Genomic DNA, 22863 nt, shown 5'->3' with positions numbered 1-22863 from the left:
AAAAGACAGGAAAGAGGAGACTATCCATTCTGGGTAGCTGTTTGGCTATGAACAGGAAGAAGCTATCCAGACTCTGTAATGCTTACGCATACTAAAACATCCCAAAACCAACAGGCTATAATGTGTTATAGGATTAAGCGTCCCCTCCTTTTAATATGTATTTTTATGTAGGCTTTTGGGAATGTATTTTATTTTTGTATGTGCTATGCTACTATAGTTAGTGAAAAGCTTGTTTTCTTTTGTGCGTGTCAAGTATTTGCTCTAGAGTATCAAAAAGTTCCAGTACAAAAACCAGTCAGTCAACCTCTGCTTCAGCTGCTATGACAGCACTGAACAATACAATAGACTTGCGCAGCCTCAGGCAGAATTACAAAGCTATGCATGACCATGGACTGAAGACAATGTGAACTATAGCACCATTAGAAAGCGTAATAAAGACATATGTTTTAGCAAGAAGCAAGTAAATCAAGAGTGAAACACTAGGACAAGGGTAGTTGTCTTGCAAAATCTAAGTGCCACAGAAATAGTTTTGTTTGGTTTTCTGGTTTCAGTGAAAGATTTACTTTTAATAAGAGATGCCCATTGTGGACAATTTCCACTGTGGACAATTCAGTATCGTTTTAGTAGGTGATAGCACGAGATTCTATTTTCAATAGGTAAAGCTAACTTTTAAGTGTAAAATATAAAGAAAGCCAAGACAGCCATTCTAATTTAAAATTTCTACTAGTGATGCAATGGAGAAGTTTAAAAAAAATTAACTGACAGTGCCACACACAGGATGTGAAGTGGCTTTGTGTCACTGCTGTTGTAAGGCCTTTTAGTAATTTACCTAAATAAAACTGAACTCTATTTAGAAGTAAATGTTCACACCTCAACTGCTAGAAGAGGGCCTCATCCTCCCTGATTGAACTAACCTTGTTATCTCTAGAGTGATTCTTGCCTGCATATTTATACCTGCCTCTGGGAAATTTCCACTACATTCATCTGACGAAGTGAGTATTCACCCACGAAAGCTTATGCGCCAATACTTCTGTTAGTCTATAAGGTGCCACAGGACTCTTTGTTGCTTTTTACTGCTCCAGACTAACACGGCTACCCCTCTGATACAATCTATTTACTGTAACTTCAGGGGCGTGAGCATCTTAGTCCTTCCTGTCTTCTTCTTCTATGAGTCTGTGTTAAGTGGTCATGGAAAATAAAGCAGTGCATACATGATACTCACTTGGAAAGCATTGAGGAGAGTAAATAGTATATGGAATACTATTGAGCTGTCTTTGTTAAGGGTTGCGACTCCAAATCCCCAGGTAAGGCCAAATAGCGGTGTCAGAGTGGCAACATTTTTGATGGCTTGAATCAAGGAGCTCCTCTCCTGCTTGCTTGGCTTCTCCCCAATGGCAGGCCTTAGTATTTTGACTAGGATTACAACGGCAATGATTGAATTCACAGCCACAATGATCAGTGCGGGTATAACGAAGGCAAGAAGAGCTTTGCTTTTCTCCCAGTTGAGCCAGCAGGCATTTTCCCTTTTGTAAGTGTTATGCGGCTGAGTGACAGCTATGGTGATGACTGATATAATAAGCGGGCACCCATAGCCCAAAGAGAATGCTACAGCTTTCTGGATGGTCTTGCTAGTGTCATGTAAAATGAAGACAAGGCGATAGAAGATCATGAGGCCCAGGGCAAGCATCCAGAAAAAGACACTGAGGTAGAACAAGTGGATGAAAAGGGTGGCAGCTATGCAGACATTCCCATTCACTAGCTCCTTTTTGTCTTGTAGGAAGGCAGTGACAATGAACCAGCTGTCTGCAATCAGAAGAGACACAGCTATGTTCAATATACAGACGTGACGCATGTAGGAGGTTCTGTTTTTGGTCACATATTTCCATACCAGGGATTCAATTAATATGCAGATCATCAAGCTCGCTATGGAAATGCTCAGGCCGATGTAGGTAATGTAATCTAGTGACTGCAGTGCGGCTCTGGAGGACCCCTGGTCGAATGACATCAGAATTGAGAACGAAGTCAAGTGACTGCAGGTGCAAATGATGTTGTCTCCTTCATCCTTCGGGTGACAACCGGTGTCATCCCATCCTCCTACAGCAGCAGAGACAGAGTTGTTCCAAAAGACACACTGGGGTTCTTTCATGGACAAATTGCTTTTGGCAAATGTCATAGAGATCTGGAAGTCCGGAGGGAGCATGCTGTTCGTTGTTGTCATCATCACCAAGCCGTTCACATCCTTAACTGTCTCATTGGGGTTGGGCAGAATATAGCTGAGGTTTGAGAAAGCCACGGTGATGATGGTCGAGTTTTGTTTCAAGTTCTTAATTGTATCGCTCTTAATTAGCACATTACCGCTGAGGTTTGCTGAATTGGAGAAAGTAAAGTTCTTATTATAGTCTGATGGGCTATTTTCTGTGATAACTATACCTTGCAGCTGAAGGTTGGTGTCGGTGATAGGAGGAATGGTATTATTAACTGGCCGGAGGGACCAGGAAAATTTCTCCACTGAATCCAGTAACAGAGAACTGTTCACTGTTTCCTCATTGTTCAGAGGTTTCCAGGCAAGTATTCTGGAATTGTTGATAATAATGTTCACTGTAGAGAGGAAATTCTGTAATAAAGACAAACATCTGGTATTAATGAAGTTCTTTACGATCATTGCTACTATCAATAATAACATCTGAAATTTATCTTTTTAGCCTGGCCTCTCTCAAACAATCCCTCAGACCTTTCCCCCTGGATGTCCCGTCTCAAGTCAGGTCACTGAAAGCAGAGGTGCTCATCTTTCCTTCTAATACTGCTACACTTTTGCCTGGCTCCAGTCCTTGCTCCCAGGTTTGCATCCTCTGTGTTATCTCTAACTCCAGTCTCCCTTCTGCTCAGACATCCAGTCCACTTAGCTGGTGTAAATCAGCAAGTCTCTTATTGAAACTTGCCATTTCTTCCAGCTAGATATATTACTAAAAATCAGCCCTGTCCTCTCTAATTCCACTTCCTGTCCATTCCTTGTTCATCTCTTGCAATTCACCTGTTTTTATTGCCAATTCGTTTCCCTTACCTGATCACAACCCCTCCACATTTATCCTCCTCATTTTTCCCGTACCTGCTTCTAACCCATCATTCCTCAACACACACCTCTGCCATTCACACACACTCTTCACCTCAGCTGCCGCCCCCCGTTTCCATCATCTTGGTTTCACTCATCCCCCAGATAACTCATAACCCCTCTATAAACACCATAATTTATTAAAGAAACAATCTCCCAAGGCCTTCCTTTATAAATCTAGGGGAACCATCTTGATTTGCGTAACTGTGTGACCATACCACCGTAACCTCTGTACTCCTCCTTTTCTCCACTATCCCTACTGTTTATCAGACTCACTTGTGTATCATGTCTAAAATGAAGACCAGAAGCTCTGCGGCAGAGACTGTCTTCTATGTTCTGTAAAGTTCCTAGCACACTTCTAGATGCTGTACAGATAATAATCGTCCTCTCTCCTATTGCTCCAAACATGTCACCCTTTTGTGAATCCTTTCATATAAAAACAAAGCTCCTGGTCTTCACCTTCAGGGCCTTTCATCTGTATCTTTGTTCTTGTTTCCTCTTACCTTATCACTCCCTCAACTCCTCCCTAGTCCACGTACTAACCAATCAGGGAGTATATTCCCATCTGATGCAAAGGCCAAAGAGCCTACCAGCTTCTATAAGGCTTAACTGTAACTTACTGTCATTGTGCGTTGCTCTGCGTCTGTTGGGATATTTGAAACCAAATCCAGAATGGTAATTACTGCCATCAGGTTTGCAGGTGAAGTGTTTATTTCTTGTAGTTCTTTTATTGTAGTATTATGAAGAGTCTCAAGATATGTGGGTAGCTCTTCTTCTGCCCGTGGACCATACACCAAAGACTAGAATGGAAATTAAACACGATGTTACATATATGCAATGCACCTGAGGCTTGATCTTCAGTCAAGATACACAATGAGTACATAGGGAAAGACATGTAACTCCCGCATTGGTCTAGTTGGACAGGGAAACAGGGTGATGGCAGGTGATTTCTAGAAGGGAAGACAAAGGATGCAGCAGCAGGACTGTTGTTGTATCCAATGGACAGTGCAGATCAGAAACGGGGTTATGACAAAAGCAAAAATGAGAGTGGTCCTACCAACCGCTCAGCCAGAGACCATGCTGTGGGAATTATTCCAACCCAGAGACTAGCTGACAGCAAGGGATGGCTTACGCTCTGGAGCTACCTGTGAAGAGCAGTCATACGTGTGGGGTGTGTCTGCAAATAGAGGACCACTGTTAATGAGCAGTGTAAAGGCTGTGGCAGGACAGAGTGATGGTCACCATCCAGCCACTGAAGTATGAACAGAGGGCAGGAACATGCTCCTGGGAGTTGCAAGCCAGCAAATCTCACTGAGGGATAGGCAGCACTACAGTAGAACCAGAGGCAAGAAGCAAGTGTTGTGCTAGTGTTGGACAGCTCTGGAGAGAGGCTTGTCTATTTGACTTTGTCATCATTTCCCTCCTTACTTCCTGTGAAGGCTCTGTGTTGTGGTGACCCTCCCTCTGGCTGTGGAGTGCCATGAATGCTCCCATTCAGAGCTAGTCATGGTATGTGTACTATATACACTCACCTACGGCAGATAAAAGCCCTACTACTTCTAACAGCTAAGGGTTATTCACCTTTAAGGCAAGTGGTAGAAGCCTGTGATTATGGTCCCCAGGTTGGTTAGGTGTGGTATAGCACACACATTGTGAGTAGGGGATAAAGCCTTGATTCAGGACAGCACTTAAACACATGCTTACCTTTAGGATGTGCTTAAGTCTCATTGACTTCAATGGGACTTAAGTATGTGCTTAAAAGTATGCATGTGCTTACGTGCTGTCCGGAGTGGGGAATGCTTTCCTGAACCAGGGCCTATTTGCCTAGTCAGAGAGACCTGAACAGTAATGTCTGCACAGTAGGTAAGTATCATGCAGACTAAGCCGATGTTTCTGCACCTTTTCAGGTTGGTAACCCCTTATTCAGAATCAAATATTTGCACTACCCCCTTATATTTACTATGGAAACAAGCACAAAATGTGTATCTACAATAACAGCGCTCAGCCTCTATAATTTATTTGTGTGTGTGTGTGTGTGTGTGTGTGTGTGTGTGTGTGTGTGTGTGTGTGTTTCGAGAGGTTGACAGAGAATAGTGGACCCTGCAGGCTAAGGGTGTGTGGAGCGTGGGGGAGCGAGATTTTCTTTGCTTTAGACTGTAATAGAATTTTCAATGCCTCACAACCCTGTTCCTTCGGTTGGCTTGACAAGCGCTGCACCAGGCTGTTCTAAATTACTCTGCCGGACTCATAGCTCCCCGTAGCCCATGGAAGAAAGGGTTTATTACCTAGCTTTAAAAGCACTTTTCACTGAACAGTTGCATTTTTTCCAGTATTGAATGTCTTTTTAAATGGTTAAAGCATTTTGAGCAATAGAAACAAATTGAAAGCCCTGTCTACTCTTTATTTAAAACTACTGAAAAAACATGAAAGGAACACAAAGTTGTTACCTCAGCCCTATTGAGCAGTGTGTTTATTTGGTCAGATATGCAGCTGTTGCTAGCAACCTTCCAGTTGGTGTTACACACATAGATTACAGTCCCTCTAACGGTGATGCTCATGCCATTCACATCTTTAGAGCCTGGGCATGGTTTTTTTATCTGTGCTCCTTGCTGTCCCACACCAATGCTGCCTGAGCACGTAACTTTATTTTCTGTATTAAGAAAAAGAAATAAATGGATGACAAGGAATAGAATTCTCTAATTTCTCTGTATTTTCCTTATTACAGATAATTTTCCTTCTGGATGTTTATTTACATATAGATATAGCTATAATGTGTGTCTCATCTGTCTGTCTGTAAGTCTATCTATCTATCTATCCACACACACATATTTCCCTGGCACTCCTCACTGTAGTATTGTATCTGCATGCCTCACAAGCATTAATGAATGAAACCTTGCAACGCTTGTGAGACAGAAAAGTCCTCTTATCTCCAGGATGGAAAACTCAGCACTGAGTAATTTACCCAAAGTAATTTACAAGAATTCTGTGGCAAAAATGAGAATAGAGCCAAGATCTTCATCCTAGACCTAGGACCTTAACCACAAGATTATCCTTCTTCCTAAAACAATCACACAATTTTCAAAGCACTGTGCAAGCAAGGACAAATTTATTAGCAGACATGGGCTCAGGTTTGAAATATCCACAGCTGACCTATCCCAAATTAAGAGGTGTTTCGATACAGCATTTTGGTTTGGGTTGATCCTTAATTATAATCCTCCCTTGGATATAAGTTTTGGGAAGCTGTTTGCCTGCAAAAGCACCCAAAGATTTGCTGTTGTAGTGGATAAGAATAAATCACAGGGATGGGCGAATCTCTCCAACCCTTCTTCTGAAGCCTGAACAGAAGTTTTTCTGAGGTTCAGCCAGGTTTGGTTTCGGACCCCATCCACTCATGTTATTAATTTATTTTATTTTCATTTTCATGTACCTCAGCACTTGTGGGTTCCAGGTGGGAACAGAAGCAGAAGAGCTAAAATTCAACGTCTCATAGATTTCAAGGCCAGAAGCGACAATTGTGATCATCTAGTCTGGCCTCCTGTAGAACTCCGGCCACAGAACTTTCCCAAAATAATTCCTGGAGTATATCTTTTAGAAAAACATCCCATTTTGATCTAAAAATTGTCAGTGATGGAGCATCCACCATGACCCTTGGTCAGTTCTTCCAGTAGTTAATTACTCTCATTGTTAAAAAATTTACACCTTATTTCCAGTCTGAATTTGTCTAGCTGCACCTTCCAGCCATTGGGTCATATTATACTTTTCTCTGCGAGATTGAAGAGTCCATTATTAAATATTTGTTCCCTATGTAGGTTCTGATAGACTGTAATCAAGTCACCCCTTAGCCTTCTCTTTGTTAAATTAAATAGATTGAGCTTCTGGAATCTGTCCAGAACTATAAGGCACGTTTTACAATCCCTTAATCATTCTCGTGCCTCTTCTCTGAACCCTCTCCAATTTATCAACATCCTTCCTGAACAGTGGACCTCAGAACCGGACTTAGTATTCCAGCAGCTGTTGCACCAGTGCCAAATACAGAGATAAAATAACCTCTCTACTTCTACTCCTGAGTCCCCTGTTTATGCATTCAAGGATTGCATTAACCCTTTTGGCTACAGCGTTTCACTGGGAGCTCATGTTCAGCTGATTATCCACTGTGACCCACACATCTTTTTCAGAGTCACTGCTTCCCAAGATAGAGTCCGCCCTCATGCAAACGTGGCCTACATTCTTTGTTGCGCGATGACATTTAGCCATGTTAAAATGCACATTGTTTGCTTGTGCCCAGTTTACCAAGAGATCCAGATCACAAGTCTATATCAGTGACCTGTCCTCTTCATTATTTACCACTCAATTTTTGTGTCAGCTGCAAACTTTACTGGTGATGAAGTATTTCTAGCTCAAATGAAAGTAGAAAGTACTAAAATCTCATGAAAAACACATCTTTTGAATTTCCAGCCCAATTTTGCAGACTCCTGAAAGTTTAGAAGGTTTGAATAATCATCCAACCTCCCTAAATTTTCAAATGTGTCCATTAAATATTATAAATTGTCTGGGGAGGAGAACATCTCTGACTATGTGTTTGTACAACGTCTAGCTGATGAGGGTTTCTAAATGCTACTGGAACACAAACCATAAATAGTAATAAGGGCTTGATTGTGAATCCCTTACTCCCACTGGGAAGCAGTTACTCTCACAAGTAGTCTCATTGACTTTGATAGGATCATTTGTGTGAGTAACTATTCACCAGTGTGAGTCAGTGTTCACAGTCTTCCTCGAAAGCTGTTTAAATAAGTGCTGCATTAACAGAAGAAGAGGGGACTGAAATTTCTACTGTAATGCACAGGTTTAGCGGTAGGCAGTGCAGCTACAGCTGATCAAACAATGGAATTTCCATCCCAGGGGAAAGTCCATATGTCAACATTTGTTTACATCCCAAATGAGAATAAAAACTCAAAATATCAAAACTTTCTGTCGAACAAAAAATTGCATAAAAATTCGATTTGGAAATCTTGAAAGATTTAATTTCAGGTTAACATTAATCTGTGTCTGCCTGACCTGCTGCGAGTTGTAATTTTAGTATCTCAAGTCACCATTCTCCTGTATGGGCTGGGCTCCTAGGCCAGACTACATTTCCTACGTGTGTCATGGGAGATGTAGTCTAGCTAGGGAGGTCCAGCCTATGGGGAAGATTGGGGGCATGAGGCACCAGAACTATCATTCCCAAGGCAGCTCAGATGACTGCAGAGATCAATGTTGAACTGAGCCAAAACAAAACACCTTGTTTTGGTTTTCAAAATTTCAGCAAAATTGACGTTTTCTAATGACAACCATATTTTCTATCAAAAAACATTTAGATAGAAAATTACCAACCAGATCTAACCACAGCACATGCTGCTGCATTTAAGCAGCCTCATTGATACAATACATGTCCTTCGATTTGGCAAATACGTTAGGGTTGTATATTCAATTGCTGTATATAATTACCAAGATTTCTTCTTACCTGGTATAATACTTAGTTTCATAGGTGAACTTGTGACCTTATCTTGAATGCGGTTAACAAAGGTACAATTTACCACGACATCTGACATTGAGCTGCAGCTTTCTGTGTAATTGTAATTGTATGTGTAGCACACTTGGTTTCCTTGTGTGTTTTTCACTGCAAAGAAAGATTTTAGGTGTGTTAATGTAATCATGGGTGGCAAGTATCGAAGGCCAGTGGAGGCTAAGCCTCCCCCCCCACGCTCCACCCCGAGACCCTGCCCTCATTCCCCCCTCTCCCCTGATGCTGGCGGGGACTCAGCTCCAGCTGGTGGCCTGGAGCTCGGGGATTGGGCTGGTGGCCAAGGGCTGCAGTGGCCAGGGCCAGCCCAGGGGTTGGGCCAGCTGGGGTTCCTCTAGCTGGCCCTGGCATGTGGGGCTTTGGGCAGAAAGGGCAGGGCCTGGAGACTAGCCTCCCTGAAGGGGGGGCGGGTTCACCCACCGCCCGTGAATGCAATAGTTTGGTTCTGTAGCTAGAGTAGAACAGGAAGTGCTTGTGAAAATCTCCTTTCTCAGCCTCTTAAAAGAACAGCTCTCTGAGCCCTTCTAGGGATAGTCTCCTACTGTTCAAGCTTATGATCTTCTGCTGCTTATGCTCATTCCTTGCTACCTTCTTATGTTGTCTCTTCTGTCTACAGACATATAGTGTAAGCATCCTTCTGGCCTTCCACTATGAGAGCAACTTTCCCCCAAAGTCCTTTATGGTGCAGCAACAGTGGCGGGGGTAGCCACTTTAGTGCACCTCTTTCATTTCTGCTCTCCGTGCTTCTACTGAAGCCTTTCCGTTTAGGTTAGGATTTTCTAACTCTTCATCTGGTAACTCCCAGGTTCTGCACTGTCCTCAGTTTATCTTTCAGTCATCCCAAGGGTCTTCAACAGTAACCTCTCCTGTGTTGTTCTCTGCATCCTACTCACAAGCCTAATGATCCCCCCATCTCCTACTGCTTTACACTCCCTGCCAGAAACCTCAGGCGAGCACACTGTATCTATTAGTCTTCTTCTAGCCAAGGAAGGTTAGATGCAATTCCCCTCAGAGCCTATCCACAGTGATGTTAAATTAATCTAAATGTCTGTCTCCAATAACCGATTAGCTGAATTGCTGAGGGTCTGTGTAATTTCTGGAGAAATTTTTAGTCAAATTAATTAAACCTTTGACTTTATTACATTTCTGTTCTTGCTTATTTTAGCTACAAGCAGAGCACAAATTCATGGCAACTGCTGACTGATGCAACCAGAATGCACTGTATCTGCATAAGTAGATGGTTATTCCTCTCTCTTTTCTAATCTCATGATATTTGTTAATTTTTTGAGCCACTCGGGAACTTCGACAAGGTGCTAAATAATTGGTAGAATTCAAAGACCTAGAACCACAGACATTTACACTGGAAAAGTCCTTTTGTCCATATCCCTGGTGAATATGGGATAGTTCCTTACATTGTATTCTTGAAAGTTTTGTCCCTTTTGGTTTGAAATTACTCAAGCTGTGGAGTTTTCACCACTTGCTTTGAGAGGCTGTTCCATGGTCTAGTAGACATCACTAACAGGAAATGTTTCCTCTTACTCATCTTAAATATGCTTTTGCTTAGTTTCATGGCTATTACCCCTACACACTTGAGCCACCCTTAACGACGTCTCTTTCCTTGGTATTTACATATTTTAAATGCTTGGGGATGGCTATCATATCAACCTGAATCATGGCTATGCATCAGTTACATGGACCCACATGAAAAATATGATCCTAAATTTCGAATATAAAATTAAATGAATGGCTAGAAAATGTTGGCAAACTGACCAAACCTGATATGAAAGTCACTGGTAGAAAGTAAAGACAGATTCCCAGAGAGTACCTGTAGGACAGGGGTCGGCACATCCCTGCAGCCTGCCGCTTCCCGCAGCTCCCATTGGCTGGGAACGGCAAACCGCGGCCACTGGGAGCTGTGGCCGGGGCCGTGCCTGCGGACAGTCAATGTAAACAAAATGTCTCGCGGCCCACCAGCGGATTACCCTGATGGGCCACATGCCGAAGGTTGCCGACCCCTACTGTAGGACTTTAACGTAACCACATTTTGGATCTGATCCTACACTCATGGAAGTAAATGACAAAACTTCCATTAACTCCAATGGGATCAGGGTCAGACCTTTTAAGACTAAATTATGAGAGTGCGCTACCTGCACTACGGCATGAACAGAGAGATCTTGGGTTCAAAATGGTGACAATCCCAAATTAGACATGATGTATTGATTAAGGGCAACAAAGCACAAGGATAGGAAGAGCCTGGATTACAGTAATGAGACTGCACATTTTAAAAAAATACTTATAATTATTTGCTTACTAATTGTGGGCATCATAGAAGCAATGAATTTTATGGGGGGATGTCCACAATTATCCACACATTCAATACTATTTTCAGAGTAAAGTATCGACTTCCTTACCACCCTTAAATTCCTTTTGTTGAACTGTGAATGTAACGTCATAGTTTTCCATTCCATTTATGCAGCACTTTAGGACCTGAGGTACATTGCATTGTATAAATCCTTGCATGGGATCCAGTACAATATTCTGTTTCAGAGGCAGAGGCACAATCTCAACTGTTGTACTAGCAGAACTTGGCAAAGACTTCTGAGAGAATGTGCAAGTATAGGTGCCTGAAAGCAATGAAACAAAACCAGGCCTCAGTTGAAAGCCACAGAATGCAGACTGTGATGAACTGGTAAAATTCCTGTATTACATTTTTATGAATATGGTGTATGTCTCTGTGTGGTTGTTTATGGAGGCTTACTTGCTATGGAGATAGATCAAAAGGGATTGCTAAAGACAATGAGCAGGAAAGGTAAAACAACGACCCAGATCAGGAGCATCCCTGCAAGCACTCAAGCACAACAGCCAGGTTAGTAGATGCCTACTGGATTGTGCACTGCACAAAACACAGCTGGAGAAGGAGCTGGTGGTGCTCCCTTTATATGCAATAGTTGGAGTACTCACGAAGGATGCAAAAGACAGATTCAAATCCCCACTCTGCCTGCTTTGGAGGAGGGACTTCGACCCACGTCTCTTACCTCTAGGCTGAGCGTCCTAACCTCTGGGGTTGGGTTCTCTCCATCTCTCTTGTTGAAGCTGTTCCACTCTGTATGAAATACTTAAATATTAATTGCGCCGGAGAGACCATGAGACTGACTCTATAGCCTGCTGGTTAAAGCATCCACCAGGGAGATGCAAATTCCAACCCCTGTTCTATTGACTTCAATGGGACCACGTGTGTGATGAAAGCTGTGCATGTGTTTAAGTGTCTTGCTGGATGGAGGCTTAGGTGAAGTTCTGATTTTTCAAATGATTGGTAATGTCACCTACCTTGTCATTCTGACCGAAACACACTGTGATGTGACGCCTTCACTTACCATTCCAGGCCTGAGTGGCAGACTTCACTGTGAGCATGGACCTGGCTTTGCTTGGGGATTCCAGGTTACAGCTGTATAGCCGAGAGTCTATCATTTGAGACTGGATTTCCCAGGTGACATTATCGCAATTGCTCACATCGCTGGTGCATGTTAGATTAAAACTGTGTCCCTCAGAAACTTGAGCTTTTGCGCTTGAAAATATTTTTACATTTGCTGAAAAATATAAGATAAATGACACATTATTGTTATTTGTCATTTGCATGTGGCACAATAGGTAGGCAGGGTGCCATGTGGAGAGAACGGAGACACAGTCCCTGCCCAAGGCACTTACACTCAGCTATGTGCAATCAGATTCTATCAGCATTCGGCAAAGGCTCCTTACCTATTTGTAGATATGTCACGCTGATGGCTTTACTTCGGATGGCGCCATTCCCCGTACTCAGCTCACACGTGTACGTTATCTCACTATTATACTGGTTTGGGCACTGACGCTGATTGGCTTGGAGAGTGTACTCAGTACAGTTTGGAGTGAAACTGGTGGTTCCTGTATTGAAATAAACAATCCCAGAGCTGTCACTGCTGTCTGTCTATCTCAACCACAAGTAAAGCCTGTAGATACAGGACTTGTCCTAGCTATGCAAACCCTAGGTGTAGGCACAAGTTTTGACAGTGAGACATTTTAAACTCACCCATCCTGAAGTCCACACTCAGCTTTTACTTGGGCAAAACTCACAGTGGCCTAGGAAGGACTTCAGGATTGGGCCAAAGTACACTTTGCCAATTACCTAAGACACCCATTGGCCTAGTTCTACAATCCTTACTCCTGTTGAGCAGCACATACTCCCATGAGTAGCCCCACTGAGTCCAATAGTACTGTTTGGGTGAGTGAGGACAAGTCACCGTGAGTAATGGTTTCAGATTCCGGCCTGAGAGAAGTATTTGGAGTCAGATAATCTCAGTAGTGGCAGATTCAAGGCGTTTCTTAGAGTAAGCAGTGGAAAGCACAAAGAGATACTGTCAATATTAAACTCATCTATTTATCTTAGGGGAAAATAACATTTTTAAGGGCTACCCTGTAACTGTATTTTGGGTGTCAAGAGAGGAGGGTTAGACATAATTCATAGATTCATAGATTCTAGGACTGGAAGGGACCTTGAGAGGTCATCGAGTCCAGTCCCCTGCCCGCATGGCAGGACCAAATACTGTTATTTGTTGTTAATGGAGATGTGGTCGCCCCATCTCAAAAAAAAAAAAATATTGGACTTGGAAAAGGTTCCGAAAAGGGCAACAAAAATGATTAGAGGTATGGAGCATCTGCCATATGAGGAGAGATTAATAAGACTGGGACTTTTCAGCTTGGAAAAAAGACGACTAAGGGAGGTCTATAAAATCATGACTGGCATGGAGAAAGTAAATAAGGAAGTGTTATTTACTCAGTGGCGTAGCTAGGGGAGGAGCAGGGGGAGCGGCTGCTCCCCCTGTGCACATTCCCCAAAAGTGGCGCCTTTTTAACTCACTCACAAAAAAATGTGCCACCCTCTGTGGCGTGGTCTTTGGTGGCGGGACCTTCACTCGCTCCGAGGGGCTTCGGCGGCATTTCGGTGGCGGGTCCTTCAGTGCTGCCAAAGACACCCAGAGCTAGTGAAGGGCCCGCCGCCGAAGACCCGGAGCGCCCCCTGTCAGTAAAAGCGCCGCCGGGTGAGTAAAAGCGCCACAGCAGGTGGCACCTTTTTAACTCGCTCACAAAAAAAGGTGCCACCCACTGTGGCGCTTTTACTCACCCGGCACGCTTTTACTGACGGGGCGGCGCTCCGGGTCTTCGGCGGCGGGACCTTCACTCGCTTCGGGTGTCTTCGGCAGCACTGAAGGACCTGCCGCCGAAATGCCGTCGAAGCCCCGCGGAGCGAGTGAAGGTCCCGCCGCAGAGGTGCTGCCGAAGACCCGGGTGAGTACAAGCACCACAGCGTGTGGCGCTTTTTTTTCTGATCACTCCCTCTGTTCCCGCCACCTGGCTATGCCACTGTATTTACTCCTTCTCATAACACAAGAACTAGGGGTCACCAAATGAAATTAACAGGCAGCAGGTTTAAAAAAAAAACAAAAGGAAGTATTTTTTCACACAATGCATAGTCAACCTGTGGAACTCCTTGCCAGAGGATGTTGTGAAGGCCAAGACTATAACAGGGTTCAAAAAAAAGAACTAGATAAATTCATGGAGGACAGGTCCATCAATGGCTATTAGCCAGGATGGGCAGGGATGGTGTCCCTAGCCTCTGTTTGCCAGAAGCTGGGAATGGGTGACGGGATGGATCACTTGATGATTACCTGTTCTGTTCATTCCCTCTGGGGCACCTGGCATTGGCCACGGTCGGAAGACAGGATACTGGGTTAGATGGACCTTTGGTCTGACCCAGTTTGGATGTTCTTATGTTCTTATGTACCTTTGTGCATTTACAGTTACTCAGTTTGCAGTCATACTTCATATTGAAGTTCCATTTATATACAGTTAATAAAAGGCTAGTAAATGATTAATAGGTGTTTTAATAAATGGTTACTCCTTTGCTATAGGTTTTTATAGAGTCCAAAAGGGCAACTGGTTGCTTAAGACTTACAACCATCTATAACACCATCTACTGATGTGCTTATAAAAACTCTACCATGTTCTGCTGATGTCTGTAGCATGCTTATGCTATATACGTCTATGCATTATTTATAAATCCATTCAAAATGGAACTTTAATATCAAGCGTGAATCATTTTGCACGGGACAGTTCACACTTGCATGTGGGGTTTTGGCCCCAATCTTTAGCTGTGCTGCAGCTGTTTTGTACCACACACTTTGCTTACCAAAGGTGAGTACATGGCCCATGGAAGGTACTCTCAGTATAAGGGTGACCCTGAAGTTGTGGACAACCAGTATAGGGACTTATACACCTCATACCCAGCTTGCTGTCAACAAAGCAGGAAAAGGGGGAGATGCACTTTCTGAAAGATGACTAGATATCAGCATGCTGTGCTGATCCTGGGATAGGTTTCCAGCCCTCTGTGGCAGAAGTTAGAGCAGCCCTCACTTGGCTCTAACAGTGCATGGCAATGGCTACAGAAGCACTAAGACAATGCTAGTGGGAACTTTATCTTGGCTTGACACAGCACCTGCTGACTTGTGGTCTAAGCATTTGGGAAGTCCCCAAGGATCATAGAATATCAGGGTTGGAAGGGACCTCAGGAGGTCATCTAGTCCAACCCCCTGCTCAAAGCAAGACTAATCCCCAACATTCCCCCCCCCCGATCCCTAAATGGCCCCCTCAAGGATTGAGCTCACAACCCTGGGTTTAGCAGGCCAATGCTCAAACCACTGAGCTATCCCTCCCCCCAGGATCTAGCCCTTTTGAGCGTGAAACCACTCCATGTGCCTCTTTTTAGCTGCAAACTGGGAGGAGAGATTTAGAAAAAACTGGCCTGTAGTATGTGAGACTGCATATTTTCTCTCTTACCCACAATATTAATTGCTTTATTTGGTCTCCAGTTAGTAGTAAAGGATTGTATATTTCCATCAATGCAGCAGCTCAGCGATACTTTGGTACCGTCACATATAACCTCAGTGTCTCCTGATTGCACAATGTTTATTGGAGCTACTGTTATATTGCGTGTTGCTTTAAATACCAATGTGGAGTTCACACTGCTGTTTACGAAAACGCAAGTATAAGGACCTGGAAAGGAAATACAATATTACTGCTGAGAACTCATTCTGCCTTAATCCCCTAAAGCAATGAAAAATAAATTCAGCTAGTCACCCCCTAGCCCAGTAATAGCTTAATCCCTTTAACCCCTTTTTTGCTGGCCACTGGCACAAAACCTATCTGGTAATGATATGTGTCATGGTTCCACTGCTGGTGGTATGTGTCACAGGCCCATTGGAACAATGGCTCTTTAAGGAGAACAATGAAGTACTGCATGTGCCTCTTATACCATGTACCTAATACCAGTGGTCCCAAGCCTGTCCCTCTGCCTCTTTTCTCTATCACTGGCAATTTCACTCCTCGCTGTGTCCTTCAAGTGTGCTGCCGTGGCATCATATCTTACTCCTTTCTCTCCTTCCCCCCAATAAATAGTGCTGGATTTTCCTCACCTGCTTCTCCAAAATCTACCTGCTCCCTACTATTCCCACTGCCAAGCCCTTTGTATCAGCCCAACACACCTCTTGCCTTGACCACTGACACCTCATCTTCTCTGAACTCCCACCAGCCAAACTACTGCTGCAAAAATCATCTACATTGCCTGTATCTCTAATCAGGTCCAGCCCCTCCCTTCTCTCAGATATAAAGTGCTGTGTAATAATACTTGGCTGTTTTCATCTATAGTTCTCAAAGCACTTTGCAAAGGAAGTAAGTATCATCACCCCCCTTTTACAGATGATGTGAAGTAGCCTGACCAAGGTCACATAGTAGATCAGTGTCAGAGCCGGGAATAGAACTCATGGTTCTCAATTCCCAGTCCAGTCCATGTTACCTGGCTCCTTAATACTAAGCTCTAATATATCACCTCTTTTCAAAGGGCTCTCCAAACATTAATAATTTACTTTGCTATGGAACTCTGTTACTTTTTATTATAATACAATAAATGCAGTATGCTGGCATCACCATTCAGAAGCTGATTCATTAAAGAAAGTCAGAGGAAGATGATGAGGGGAAAGGTGCATTTGCCCTTCTGTTTTAAATAAATAGAATAATTGCATTCTTCTTTGTTCCTTTGCCAATTACAAACAATACACTTGCATATACAGACACAATCGTACCGGTATCATCCTGTGTAACATTGGTAATTTTCAGAACTGACGTTGTAGATATTGAATGCCGGGTGCTATTCAAGATTACGTGTCCAGAATGATACCAGATCCCGTTCCCTGTATCCAACCGTATCTCACACTTCATTATTACTGTATCCCCCTGGAAAATGTCCTCAGGGGACACAGAGAAGTGGGTTTGATCTGGAGAGGCAAAGAGAAACCTGTAGTATTAATTATTTATTTTATTACTTCAGCTGACATTTACCTGGCGCCTCCCATCTCAAAGGAATCCTAAGCATTTCACAAATTATACACATTCAGTGTCAATGATATGCAGCCACCTCTGGGGTGCAGGGCATCAGCCCAAGATTCATGATAAAATCATGAGTGTTTGCAAGATTGCACCATGATCTGAATGGGGCCACTTGGATCAAGATGGAGCTTTGCATGCTGGGAGATGTAATTAGCAGGACACACTTTCCTATTAAAAATAACAGCTACAGTAAGCCCCAAAGTATCGTGATTGGTCCATGAGTCACATTTTAGCCAGCCCCACTGATGTGTAAAGATCACACTCTCTCCTGATTAAATTTCATACTATATGCTACTAAGCACAACTTACCTTCAGGCTGAAGCTGACAATAGGGTCCTTGAGAAGGCACCTGTGTGATACAGTCACAGATCTCCTCTTGTGTTGGGTTAGTACTAGGACAGATTGAGTTGGCACTACACATTGCAGCTGGCCATTTGTACCCACTTTCACAAAAACAATGGGTCTCATTATTACTGGTGAGACTGCATACTAGTATAAAATAGAAAGTCTGTGTTAATGATGCGTTATTCATAATATTTTGCACAGCATGTTTCCCTTAAGTATATTTACCCTACTGGATGTGTATGCAAAAGTTTATACAATATGCTGTGCATCTTAGACGTTCACCAGCAAGATATAAGCCTGAGTATCTGATGCCCTGAGAATCCTGTTATATGAATCATGAGCAGCTAAATAAGAGGTGGTGATACTCTCATTAGGGGCTAAGTTTGATTCATTACTCTAAGGGCTTGTCTATACTACCCACCGGATAGGCGGGCAGTGATCGATCCAGCGGGGGTCAACTTATCGTGTCTAGTCTAGATGTGATAAGTCAACCACCGAGCACTCTCCGATACTCCACCGGAGCGAGGGGCGCAGGCGGAATCGATGGGAGAGCATCAGCTGTTGGCTCACCCCGGTGAGTAGATCTAAGTACGTCGACTTATTCACGTAGCTGAAGTTGCGTAACTTAGATCGATCCCCCCCAGTGTAGATCAGGCCTAAGAGGTTTTTTTTAAATATACCGCATGGACTAAAAATTACCCTGTTCCAAACTCTTGGATCTGTTGTGTTCAGTCTTGGATCAGTGTGTTGAAATAGCCCTGCTGATCTATGAGAGCAATGATAGTTTTATGGTCAGATATTTCACAAACTACCTGGGCTAAAAACAAACACCATATATCATCTAAACTGGTTTCAATAACGTTTTGTAGTGTTTGTTTCTAGTGAGATATTGAACCATAAAATGATACCATTCTGATCGCTATCTTGAATGCAAGGGCATTTCAAAGGGCACTATCAGAAAAATGCTGTAGACAAATATACTTCATATCATCCAAAATCTTAAGTCCTAGTTTTCAAACAGCATAAACCCATTTTCTTACTGTTTATGAGACTAAGGGTAGGTCTACAGTTACCCGTTAGTTCGGCGGCAAGCAAATCGAACTTCTGGGTTCGACTTATCGCGTCTTGTCTGGATGCGATAAGTCGAACCTGGAAGTGCTCGCCGTCGACTGCAGTACTCCAGCTCAGCAAGAGGAGTACGCGAAGTCGACGGGGGAGCCTGCCTGCCGCGTCTGGACTGAGGTAAGTTTGAACTAAGGTACTTCGAACTTCAGCTACGTTATTCACGTAGCTGAACTTGCGTACCTTAGTTCGAATTTGGGGGTTAGTGTAGACCTGCCCTATGTCAAAGTTAACTTTCAGAGACATAGCATGAAGTATTGACAAAATGTTTTGAATAAACTAGCTCACGGACAAGAAACACTTGGAAAGATGAACACACGTGTTTAGAACCAGTACACACAGCCTTCCACTGCTCCTGGATCAGAGATTTAAAAAAAAAAAAAATCAGGTCCTGAACTATTGTAAATACATGTGGTGTTTATATTTTGTTTCATATTTTAACTATTCAAAACACTATAGAGCTGCAATTTTGTATAACAACAAGTGGGGAAAATAAAGGTTCTTCAATTCTTTGCTCTTTAATAATGTCCTTTGGAATTACATCGGAAAGAAAATTAGCCCTTGAAATATGTGTCCACATGCTAGGGACAAAGCATAGCCTCTTAGAGTAATTTACATTCCAAATGTCGTCAGTGGGAAGTAAACATTTTGAAAATCAGCACTGCAGCTTCCTGAAACATAATAGTAAATCAGACTGCTATTATTACTGTGGTATTAAAGCCATAGCAGAACGTTAGTACAGGGTTTCTCAGGCTCCCTCCCTTCCTCTGGCACAGAGAAGAATTCAGGCCTCTCCTAATGTCAGTGTTTTGTAAGAAGGAGAGGTGTGGAATGCAAATACCAGAAAGTGCTGTTATCTATGATTTTTTCTGTCTTGCTGGATCTTTCCCACTCAGTAGGTAACAGAGACAGCTCTGGATTTGTAACCCAGGCCTGCTTGGTGTGGTGCTCTGTCCCCCTCTAGTGGCACCTAGCTCAGCTAGAAATTGATGAGTCTGCTACACCCTTAGCTAAGAGCCATGTGGCTTTTAGTTCATGCAGTAGAGGCTCATATACTAAGCTTCAGAGGTCTCAGGTTCAGTCCTGCCTGCCGACAAGCAGGATCTGTCGGCATTACAAGTTCATTGATCGCTATGTGAAAATGTGAAGGCAATCAAATTATTGACAAGCCATTGCATCGTGCAGAACATCAGAAGAGCGACCTACTCACCTGTAGTAACACTGAGGCTTGAAATGTTCATTACTGCATCTGAGGTGTTTACTATGACTGGAAAACTAAGATTCTTGAAATAATCTTTGATGGCTTCCAAGAGAGATGGATCTGTACAACTGATCTCAATGTCAATCTTGTATTCCATAGGGGAAAGGCCAAATGTAGCTACTGAAAAGAAAAAGGATGGATGTGTTAGAGTGTATTATAATAACTGAAGACTTCCAGACTAGCGTCTGTGCTATCTATAGCTATTTAACAAGAGCTAATGAGAGGTTTTACTGAGGCAAATAACTGTAATATTGGCCCTTCTTACTCAGGAGGTGAGAGTAACAGGAAACCCACTTCAGTGGTTTGAAATCTGTCAGAGTGAAGGGAGTTAAAGCTGTCTCTCATTTCTTCTCCGCTTTGACCCAACAATTGTATCCATCCCAAGTGAATATCCATTGGCCCAGATCTGTTAAGGGGTTCGTTCTTTCTCTCAAACCATTTACTTGACTTATATAGTTGTGTAAGCAGGGTCTGTAGGAGCACTCCCCCGACAGCTAGTGACACACTGGGGGAAAAGACTTCAAGAGCAGACCGCGTTTGCATAGACACGCCTAGGTGCACAGCACGATGGTGCTGCTTTGCCAAAATGATCAATTTTGGCTGTTTTGCGGTTACAAATCACTCTAGTATCATATCACTCATGGTGTCGGACGCCATCAGGTGGTCAAGAGACATCTATTTAGAACACATCACCAGACATCAGCAATACCAGGAGAGAGGAGCTGCAGTGCTACTGAGAAGTGACGTTGGGAAAGTAACTGAGATACTTCTCTGATGCATTGTATTTACTGAGGGACAACCTATCCTAAATTCTCAGTTATTGAGGGACAATCTACACGCATTGCTAGATTTGCTTTCCATAAGTTACTCTTAGTATAACCTTTTATGGATGATGTACCCGAATATTTGGATGCTAATATCTAAACTGTATCGTTAAATTTATTGACCTAAATTTGGGATATTGCAGATTATGTACTATATGTATTTTATGACTTTTAAACCAAACCTTGCACTTTTTGACAATTTAAGCATTACATCCAGATGTACAGTCTCTTTTCCCGTAATCTGTGTATTTGATCATTTTAACATTAGCTTTAATAAAAAAATTTAAATTGGAATGCAGGGCTAATGAAATGTTGTTATCCTTATTGTATAAGTAAAGGGCTGCAGAACTGTACTTAGCATGCGCTGACAGAGGGAGTCGCCCTAAACTGAACTGAACTGTCTAAGCAGGAGGGTTAGGGGTGCCAAATCCCAGTGACAAAATGAGAGCAGATAGGGACAGGTGATTCTATCTGGTTGGGCAATGGCTGCCTAAGGAGGTCTAGACACCAATGGACCTGCCTCTCTTCAATATTTAATGACAGAGCTGATTAAGCTCAGTGGAGAGTCCTTCTTCCTGGGTCTTATTCCTAGAGCTGATGTCACGTCTGAGCCGGAAGCTAAGCCTTACACTCTGAGTGGGGACAATGAAAGACAACATAGAGACTGCAGTGGCTGTGAGGCTCCCCTCTATCCGCTGCAATCTCTAAGAGCTGGGTTAAGTGATGGAACCTCAGAACCTGATGTTGCAGGAGTAGCCAGCGGCAATGGCTGGGGACAGCAGAGAAACATCAGAGGGAGACAGTGGCCAGCAGTGGCAGCAGAGACACAGTAGCCAGTGGTGGCACTGAAGCAGCAGCAACAGAGAAGCATTGGCAGAGAGACAGTGGCAGCTGAGGGTGGGGAGGCGAGAAGCCCAGGTGACTGCCCTCCACCCACTCCCAGCGGGGACCCGAGAGCCGGGGGGCAGCTGGGCTCCGGGCAAGGAACTACCTGGAGAGCTCTCAGCCCCCCACACTGCCTCTCTTCAGTTGGTGGATGCGCTCCTGATGTGGACACGCCCACCAACACGAGGAGGGGAATGTGGATATCAATTAATTAGTGCGGTGGCTGTAAGTCAACCTAACATAAGTTGACTTAGGGCTGTAGCGTAGACATGCCCTTAGTGTGCAGTGGAGATATACACCGAGTGACCAAGGATAGAAAAGGGAGGTGGCATAAGCCATTCCTCGGGGGAGGAGCTACATAGTAAAATGTGTTCAGACACTTTCATCTGTGATTGGCCACAGGTTTGCACCACAGTGATTCACATGCTTGATCATTGCCACTCGTTATGTCTAGGAATGACCCAAGAGACCTGTTCCCCTGCTACCTAAAGGAAACCTGCTGTAATGCCAGTGTTGACATACCCTGTCGCCTCTGCCTGTGCAGCTCTGTTGGGACGTTCTCTTCTGTTCCATTTTCGCTGTCAGGCTGAAAAAAGAAAGCAGTTGTATAAGCTTTATGTTATTTTATTTATTATACTTGAGCTGGTGAAAACTGAGAGGACAATGGAACTCTGCCAGTTTGCACCAGCTAAGAGTTTGGTCCATCGTCTTTTCTACATGCTTACACAGGTCAAAAGCAGCCAGTGATTTCATGCTAATGCACTTACATCTCCTTATTTTCTTATTATTATTATTGATTACTTGTACACTCCCCGTAAGTGTGTCCCAGGGTGAAATTCACTCCTCCGCAGAGGCCCAGCACAAAACCTCTAAGACGCTTGAGTCCAAATGAACCCTACATACTCTATAGAATAGATACATGGAAATTATTCCTGTTTCAAAGAGTTCACTATCTAATTTTAAATGTGACATGACCAATGACAGGGGAGATGGGCAAGGAGTGACAAGGGTTAGAGTAATAAGATCATGTTGTTACTCACTATGTGATTATATTGAAGGTTCCATTAATTTTACTCTCATGATAATTTAACCCATTTTTTGTAGGTAAAGCTTAGATCATTTTTGGTCATCATGATTTCTGATAGCAAAATAATACTGTGTATGAAAAGGTCAATGTGGGTAGGCTTGCTCCCGCTCTCATTAAAATTGATGGCAAAACTCATTGGCCTCACTACAAGGAGGATTGGACTCATAATTATATGTGCCCTATCGATGGAAATGTTTA

The 22863-nt window shown here is 43.3% G+C and overlaps 1 protein-coding gene across 1 annotated transcript in view; it reads right to left on the bottom strand.

Annotated features, from left to right (window-relative positions):
* Window positions 1–22863, bottom strand: part of ADGRF5 (adhesion G protein-coupled receptor F5) — a 102433-nt gene that overhangs the window by 46058 nt on the left and 33512 nt on the right. The window contains exons 3-14 of the mRNA XM_026652789.1: window positions 22101–22164; window positions 19819–19989; window positions 17451–17630; window positions 16838–17029; window positions 15537–15752; window positions 12426–12587; window positions 12044–12256; window positions 11081–11293; window positions 8610–8765; window positions 5557–5759; window positions 3730–3909; window positions 1223–2614 (exon numbers count right to left, since the gene is read on the bottom strand). Coding sequence (XP_026508574.1) covers window positions 1223–2614; window positions 3730–3909; window positions 5557–5759; window positions 8610–8765; window positions 11081–11293; window positions 12044–12256; window positions 12426–12587; window positions 15537–15752; window positions 16838–17029; window positions 17451–17630; window positions 19819–19989; window positions 22101–22164 — 3342 coding nt within the window. The remainder of the gene's footprint in view (window positions 1–1222; window positions 2615–3729; window positions 3910–5556; window positions 5760–8609; window positions 8766–11080; window positions 11294–12043; window positions 12257–12425; window positions 12588–15536; window positions 15753–16837; window positions 17030–17450; window positions 17631–19818; window positions 19990–22100; window positions 22165–22863) is intronic.

Source organism: Terrapene carolina, unplaced genomic scaffold (assembly GCF_002925995.2).
Source record: "Terrapene carolina triunguis isolate 2854851 unplaced genomic scaffold, T_m_triunguis-2.0 Scaffold42, whole genome shotgun sequence".
NCBI lineage: Eukaryota > Metazoa > Chordata > Testudines > Emydidae > Terrapene > Terrapene triunguis.
This window is presented reverse-complemented; position numbering and strand designations above follow the sequence as displayed.